The sequence below is a fragment of the Teleopsis dalmanni genome, unplaced genomic scaffold, assembly GCF_002237135.1.
Source record: "Teleopsis dalmanni isolate 2A unplaced genomic scaffold, ASM223713v2 unscaffolded_contig_1404, whole genome shotgun sequence".
Lineage (NCBI taxonomy): Eukaryota > Metazoa > Arthropoda > Insecta > Diptera > Diopsidae > Teleopsis > Teleopsis dalmanni.
The window spans coordinates 1-9,328 of NW_024032786.1; the positions used below are offsets into that span (position 1 = coordinate 1).

General features: G+C 34.6%; 1 protein-coding gene across 1 annotated transcript; it reads left to right on the forward strand.

Annotated features, from left to right (window-relative positions):
* Positions 1-8,534: 8,534 nt before the first annotated feature.
* LOC119664095 lies at positions 8,535-9,323 on the forward strand (the record flags this gene model as incomplete). The annotated part of the gene is made up of 1 exon (XM_038073653.1): positions 8,535-9,323. A coding segment is annotated over exon 1 (690 nt), but the record flags the coding sequence as incomplete, so codon positions are not given.
* Positions 9,324-9,328: the final 5 nt, after the last annotated feature.

Sequence of the window (9,328 nt, forward strand, 5' to 3'; positions counted from 1 at the left end):
ATAACAGATGTCTCTACAAAAAGAATAGCTTTGAAACAAAAATAGGCAAGCTCAAAGATTAACTTTCAATTCGTTGAACTAGTGTTTCCAAATAAAGCTGTAGTTTATAAGCTCGTTCTAATTTAAAGCACGGCAAGTGCTTTGGTTGGTGTCACTAATAAAATAAAAATAAATGACAAAACCAGGAACTTGAGCATTGAAAGTTTGTGCAGCCTTGGCTACTTGTGGATAAACACAATTAGTCATCGCTTCTAATTTGACAGGCACAAGTTCTAAGCCTGGCACTTGCAGTCCAAACAAATTATATACGGACTATAAACTAATTAAATAAATTCGATTATTTCCAAAGACCACTGATGAAGAGTACTTGGCAATACTCGAAACAGCGTTGCATGGTCAACCAAATTTCAATAAATTAAATAAAAAATTTTTGTCTTTGTCTTTCTTTGCTATTCGAATCCGTCTAACTTTTAAATAGTTTCTTTCGTCATAAAAAGACACGCCATTATCGGCAAGAAAAAATTTACCTTAAAAATTAGAATTATAGGAAATATGAACAATAATATTGTTCAGCTTTTCCTTAACGCGATTAGCGAACTTGTAGAGAAACATTTGCATAGCTTCTTTGTAAAATTACACCCACAAAAGGCGCTTTACATATAGTAAGTTAAAAAAAAAAAAAAATATGCATAACAGATGTCTCTACATAAAGAATAGCTTTGAAACAAAAATAGGTAAGCTCAAAGATTAACTTTCAATTCGTTGAACTTGTGTTTCCAAATAAAGCTGTAGTTTATAAGCTCGTTCTAATTTAAAGCACGGCAAGTGCTTTGGTTGGTGTCACTAATTAAATAAAAATAAGTGACAATAAAACCCGGAACTTGAGCATTGAAAGTTTGTGCAGCCTTGGCTTGTGGATAAACACGATTAGTCATCGCTTCTAATTTGACAGGCACGAGTTCTAAGCCTGGCACTTGCAGTCCAACCAAATTATATACGGACTATAAACTAATTAAATAAAATTCGATTATTTCCAAAGACCACTGATGAAGAGTACTTGGCAATACTCGAAACAGCGTTGTATGGTCAGCCAAATTTCAATAAATTAAATAAAAAAAAATTTTTGTCTTTGTCCTTTCTTTGCTATTCGAATCGGTCTAACTTTTAAATAGTTTCTTTCGTCATAAAAAGACACGCCATTATCGGCAAGAAAAAATTAACCATAAAAAAGTAGTTTTTATTATTCAAGTGACTTTCAAAGATGAGCATCACATCAACTTCATTTTGGTTTAATAAATTCAAAATTTCTAATTTATGTTGACTTATGCTGTTTGCATTCCATGCACATATTACTCATTACCTGGCTAAAATCGCTGACATCAATTGCGATTGCATTTGTATTATTCGGTTGAATATGATTTGCATAGTTTGCATGAACTGTGAAAACATCATTTCAAAATTACTACTTGGCGCTTGTTGTATTGGAGTTTGTTGAACTGGAACTTATTGCTCCTGCTGGGCATTTAATTTTAATACATTCGCATATGTGACACCTTGAATCGGCCTGTTTGAAGAAGAATCATTGGAAACAGCATATGTTGAGAACATATGGTCAACATATGTTGAGAACATATGTTCAACATATGTTGAGAACATATTATTTTTGGGGTCCCGAAGGGCTTGTCTTTTGTAGAGTAGACTTTGTTTAAGATGTTGGTAGACTTGACACCCAACATCTGTAATTTGCGGTATGGTTACCATTGCAGTTACTACATTTTACTACCTTTTTGTCTTTATTATCTTTTTTGTCACATTCTGAAGTATAGTGAAGTTCACCACACACAACACACACCGGGCGCAGCGTACAATAGGTTTTTGTATGGCCAAACTCCTGGCAGTTGGCGCATTGTACAGGTCCATTCCGTAGGTGAGGGGGTTCCACAGAAACTCTATAGTTTAACAAGTACCTTAATTTGTAGATTGGATGATCTTCATTCTTCTTTAGTTTTGTGGCATTTAGATTTTAAAGCCAAATATCAATATAAAATATATATCAATCATTGTATGATATGCTAAGCGAACCAAAATAAATAACTGCTACTACCTACCATAAATCTATTTAATCGGTGATCGGCATCTCACCTGGAAACACCATATATTTACGAAACGCAAGCAACTGGGTCTAAAAATACGCTCCATGTACAGGCTTCTTTGCCAAAATTCAAAAGCTATCGCTGAACAAATTACTTCTATATAAATTTATTTAAAACCAGTATGGACTTTCGGTGTCTCGATCTGGGGAACAGCTGCAAAATCTAATATAGCGATATTACAGAGACTTGAATCAAAAATACTTCGTTTATGTGCGGCAGTGTTTAAAATAATACAAACAGTCAACAAAAACTAGCGAACAAGGCTAGCACATCACCTGAACACATTAGCACTATCACACGAGCTGTTATCAGATATCAACCATTCACGTCGACTGAGAAGAAGATTTTCTACGTCGGATTTGCGAAACTCACTGATATTAAACATTTATAACCAACTACTGTTTCATTATTAGTTCTAATTTAATCTTTAGCGGTATTTACTACTGACTGTCTGGGACATTTTATTCTATTTTATATCCATAAGTAATACTGAATATTCTTTTACAGAATATATTTACAAATAATAAATATAAAAAAAAATATGTTTATATGTGTTTCCAAAATATGAATTCAGTTAAAAATGTTTTTACGACACTACATCATAAGGTCATCAGATTTAGAATAATAGTGATTCATCAACTATTGATGCAGGAAAAAATACACTACTTGCACTTCCGTTTGCTGACTGGTGGCATGATTAGGTCTTACTCTTTTAATCAAATTAAAATGTTATCGTAACGTCACCTGGAACCCATCTATAAACAATTATTTATTATTCCAAGAAATAACGAACTCACCCTAGATGACATTTGGTTTCAATAAGACTGTACTTGAGACTAAGATGACCACTATTTTTTTTTTAGTGTGTGGTTCCTACAATTAGGATGAAAAACAAAATTCTTTAAATGTCCTCCATGGGAGATTATATAGAACCAATTATTTTGATGATATTTTCATTGAATTGTCAGTATGCAGTTCGCAATCACTCACCCATAACTTGAAGAATGTGCACATTCGAAGTATCGCGGGGTTAAGAATAATTCACTTACCTTTGCATAAAAAACCTGTGTTGGGAAATCCCATTACCTTGATGGTTAATTCACATAATAAAAACGTAAACTTGCTAGACTGGGACATGTTGTTAAGCTAATGGCACTGTTCAGTAAAAAACATATTAATCTTCCATATTGACCTCATCAAAATCATGTTAAAAAAATTTGTAATTGTAATTACAGCAATAAACTAAATGTCACACCATGCACCATGGCCTTTTTTTGGCAACTAATTATTATCGTTATAGTTATAGAAAATAAAAACTTAACTATTTTTGTAGTAAGCTTTCACAAGTTTGGGAAATGGGAAGCACCTAACTCAACATAGAACTCCTTGGATGTTAAGTTCTATTTGACGTACGTTCTCAAACAGAGCTTCCCAATAGATATACAAAATAAATTATGCTATTAAACTAATTTTATAATTAAAAAAAACCACCTACAAATAACTATAAAAAATTAACTTGAAAAAATTGAAAAATGAGTTTCCAAAATAATACCATACCTTTTTATTGAGGTGACGAAGAAAACTCGAAACGTCGGGGTTTAAATATAAATAATAATTGTATTTTACGGTTAATAAAAATTATATTATTCATTTTTTTTAATAGAAGTATGGCTATTGTAAATATGGTGTATAACTTAATTAATTACTTTATATAAGTACTACTAAACGACCCAATATATACTCGTGTAAGATACAATGAAAAAGTTCTTACAATTCGAACAACGGAATTAATTAATTACGTATATTAATCGTTATCTCATAACACATAAACATTATATCGGTTAAAGTGTATTTATAGACGTTGAATAATTTTTTTAAATAAAAATACTGTAAAATAGTATTGAATCTTACCTTGAGGTATAATATAATTCAAATATTCTTCATTGATCATCTTACAATACTGGATTAGCTTGAAGATATAGCAAATATCAATAGGTGATTAAAAATTATGTCAATTATTTTTTATCAGTTTCTACCGACACTTTTCTTTCTTTAAAATCACTTCAAATGATCCAAATGACGCTATTATTTGTACAACAACCTTTTTTATAACAATTATTCTATCAGAAAACCTAATATGTTTAATATCTTCCATATTTTCATCACTGATGGTCACGTCGAAACGCCCACAATTCGTATTATATTTAATGGGTCCACGACTTCTCTGAAACTAGACAAACATTGTTTAAGGTATTGTAAGGACGGAATTTTGTACAAATTCCGCCCTACATAAAACTTATTATTTTTTATTAAAAATCGTCTGGATAAAACTCGATTTATATATTTAAACAAATAAACAAAGCCAACCGCGAACATACGCACAAACGACACGCAAAACAAAGCCAACCGCGAACATACGCACAAACGACACGCAAAACGAAGCCAACCGCGAACACACGCACACACGACAAGCAAAACAAAGCCAACCGCGAATTACACTTGTGCGGTTGTGCGTGCATTTAAGCAAAGCAAAGTGTCGTATATAAATAGCGGAGATTTTATATGAAAGATCACTTAGCACCGGCACACCGAAGTGAGTAGATCACTACTCCAGCGCTAAGTCCCTTTTTAGAAGCCCATGGTGTTTCGACGCTAAGGCTTAATAAATCAGTAGAAGGTATTGGATAGATTTTATAAACGCCTTTGATGTTTTGACGTCTTTGGCTAGAAACTAATTACGTAGATTTGGAAAAAACCCTTTGATGTTCTGACGTCTTTGGGTAAAAATTATTGAATAGATTTTATAAACGCCTTTGATGTTTTGACGTCTTTGGCTAGAAACTAATTACGTAGATTTGGAAAAACCCTTTGATGTTCTGACGTCTTTGGATAAAACTTACTGAGTAGAATCAAGACTAGAATAAGTTATTTAAGAAAACTTTAAATAAATTTTAAATAATAAAAGCAAACGGTCTTTTACTTTCCACTCATTGGTTTACCAGCTTCGAACTAGTCAATAAAACAAATTTATTGCAACGACCCGGACCGCGACTGAGTAATACCTCAGCAGAATTAAAACGACGAATCCGTGTCGTTACAATTGGCGCCCGAGCAGGGACTTGTGTTCGATAGTATTCCAAGTGGGAAGAAAAGAATTACCAGGGACCTGATTGGTCAAATCACAGTGGTCAAGGCTCAAATGGAAATTTAAGATCCAGAGGATAAGATATTAACAAATATCACAAGAAGAAATAATGTCGATGGGATCGAGAGGAATACCAGGAACATGTGGAAGTTCAATAAATCCTCCAGTGCGCTCCTACCTTCAGATGGTTGAAGAGGTACAGAAGTGGTCCTGTAAATATGACGGTGGTAAGGATCCACTAGATTTCATCGATCACATAGAGGAACTGGCGGCTATGTACAGTATCGATGTAAATCTAATTCCCAAGATGATGCCAATACTCTTTGAAGACAAAGCATTAAGATGGTACCGTAACAACCATAAACCTTGGCTCCTCTGGTCAAGCTTCAAGGAAGATTTCTTCAAATTCTTCATATCATGTAGATATTTCGAAAACTTAGAAAATGAGGTACGAACACGACTACAAAAGACAAAAGAAAGTTTCAAGGATTACTCACTTGACATTATAAATCTAATGCGTCACACTGGCATGGATCCAGGTTCGCAATTGGAGCGGGTGTATCGAAACATGAAGGCAGACTACCGGATGTACATTAAACGTTCAGAGTTTACAAGCCTAAATGAATTAACAACACTTGCCGATGACTTCGAAGAACTAAGTACAGAACAGGATAAAGTGAGCCGTAATCGTGTCCGTGAAGTGAACGTAGGGCGCATGATAGTCGAGTCCCCTCAAGCGATGGTGGTACAAAATACAATGAGAAGCATACCCAATATGCCAGCACGGGATAAAATTATCCATAGTCTAAGCTTCGAGTCGTCCATTCCTGATCAGAAACGAAGGAATCAGCCTCAGAACCAATCAACCGCTAAGCAAGCAACAGCATTTATAACTGGAAATGTGACTTCAGCATCACTACCAAAGTCAAGCATAACGACACGACGCGTACAACCTCGAGATTATTTAAAAGCCCAGCAAGAAAATCTACAAGAGCAGACACCTTGTAGGTGCTTAGTACCACCGCGTCAGCGAAGTTCAAAACTCATCACAGAGTCGAAAAGTCAGAGTCCAGATGTACAGCGTCAGGAAAATTTAAAACTCATCACAGAGTCGAAAAGTCAGAGTCCAGATGTACCACGTCTACGAAATTTAAAACTCATCACAGAGTCGAAAAGTCAGAGTCCAGATGTACCGCGTCAGCGAAGTTCAAAACTCATCACAGAGTCGAAAAGTCAGAGTCCAGATGTACCACGTCTACGAAATTTAAAACTCATCACAGAGTCGAAAGGTCAGAGTCCAGATGTACCGCGTCAGCGAAGTTTAAAACTCATCACAGAGTCGAAAAGTCAGAGTCCAGATGTACCGCGTCAGCGAAATTCAAAACTCAACACAGAGTCGAAAAGTCAGAGTCCAGAAGTACCGCGTCAGCGAAGTTTAAAACTCAACACAGAGTCGAAAAGTCAGAGTCCAAAAGTACCGCGTCAGCGAAGTTTAAAACTCAACACAGAGTCGAAAAGTCAGAGTCCAAAAGTACCGCGTCAGCGAAGTTTAAAACTCATCCCAGAGTCGAAAAGTCAGAGTCCAGATGTACCACGTCTGCGAAATTTAAAACTCAACACAGAGTCGAAAACTCAAAGTCCAGATGTACCACGTGAGCAGGATTACACCAGTACACATCAAGATGAATTCCTCAAAGTTTTTAGGAATCCTAGAAAGCGGACACGAAACCATTCAACGAAGTAGTCGAGTTCAAATCCCCCGAAGAAGGAGGGAAATGTAAGGACGGAATTTTGTACAAATTCCGCCCTACATAAAACTTATTATTTTTTATTAAAAATCGTCTGGATAAAACTCGATTTATATATTTAAACAAATAAACAAAGCCAACCGCGAACATACGCACAAACGACACGCAAAACAAAGCCAACCGCGAACATACGCACAAACGATACGCAAAACGAAGCCAACCGCGAACACACGCACACACGACAAGCAAAACAAAGCCAACCGCGAATTACACTTGTGCGGTTGTGCGTGCATTTAAGCAAAGCAAAGTGTCGTATATAAATAGCGGAGATTTTATATGAAAGATCACTTAGCACCGGCACACCGAAGTGAGTAGATCACTACTCCAGCGCTAAGTCCCTTTTTAGAAGCCCATGGTGTTTCGACGCTAAGGCTTAATAAATCAGTAGAAGGTATTGGATAGATTTTATAAACGCCTTTGATGTTTTGACGTCTTTGGCTAGAAACTAATTACGTAGATTTGGAAAAAACTCTTTGATGTTCTGACGTCTTTGGGTAAAAATTATTGAATAGATTTTATAAACGCCTTTGATGTTTTGACGTCTTTGGCTAGAAACTAATTACGTAGATTTGGAAAAACCCTTTGATGTTCTGACGTCTTTGGATAAAACTTACTGAGTAGAATCAAGACTAGAATAAGTTATTTAAGAAAACTTTAAATAAATTTTAAATAATAAAAGCAAACGGTCTTTTACTTTCCACTCATTGGTTTACCAGCTTCGAACTAGTCAATAAAACAAATTTATTGCAACGACCCGGACCGCGACTGAGTAATACCTCAGCAGAATTAAAACGACGAATCCGTGTCGTTACAGTATTAAATGCTTTTCTGCACTAAGTTCTACTTAAATTTCATTAAACGTTCTGATTCGACATTTCGCCATACAAAAAATCATCGATAACACACCAATATAGCTACGTCTTCCTCTATCGATCGGGAAGCACAAACTAAGCATCACATTCATCTGATGGTTAATACATACACTGCTGATAGTGGAATCAATATACAACAACAGACCCGACTCGATAAACAGGATACAGTGTATACGATTTCGATATTCTTATTACATCTTAATCACATTTCGTATAATCTTTACAATCATTTGTAATATAGATGATTAAGGCACATAATCTCGTGTAGAGTAGAGCAATCTCGCCACAAATGTAATACTTAAGAAATAATATATTTCCTAAATTTCCGAGGAACCGTAAAGTTTACATTAAATGACATTGCCAAATAATTTAAAAAAATTGATCCATAAATTGTTATAAAACTCCTTCGTAACAATTTGTGGTTTCTCAAAAGCCAAAACCAAATAAAATTGAGAACTAACATATATAATCTAGTAGTCCACTGAGTAAAGTTTTTTTATTTATTAAAAAAAAAATATTCAGATACAATCAATTGTTTTTGTTGTTTCAAGAAAATTTAAAACAAATTTTTTTTTTCAGTTAAACATTTCCAATGAAAAATTTCAGTTAATAAAATTCTTAGTGAAAACGTTTTAGAGATAAAAAGTAGAAAATCATGGATAAAGAAGACGTTTATGACTTTTTGGATATTGCATCTATTTATGATAAAACTGGACGCATACTTGAGGCTGAGTTTCTTTATCAAAAAATTGTTCCACATTTAGTTGATGAATACATTTATAAAAAGTGCAAGAAGGATAAAACTGCATGCTATGGACCAATTAGGGACTCTATAGAACGAATTGGACTTATCCGTCATCACATCAACAATTTACTTTTGAATAGACATCTCATAGTAGAATTCGAAATCCAAAATGATGACATTATACAAGGTTATGGTCAACTTTTTGGTAAGTATCTACAAACAAATCTTAAAGAGATGATCTTAGAAGAACCGCAACTCAGTAAAGAGCATGAAATAAAAAATCTATTCAGATTTTTCAAAGCTGTTACTCTCAAATGCAGACAACTGTCATTTGTGAAAATCTGCACCAAACCTGCAGAGCAGGATGCGGACAAGCAGCATGAACTCTTACAGAAGTTGGTGTATGCCTTCAATGACAAACGTAAAGTTGGTATGAAAATTGATTTTAAACCAGATTTAGAGAAAACGAAAATGATTCTTAGCAATGGTTATATGATAACCTTAAGTACTGGCTTACATATCTTTAAGAAAGAGAGACTGAGGACATTAAGTTACGTCACACCCAGCTTATTCGCTATCAAACCAAAGTATAATCAACTAGGTCA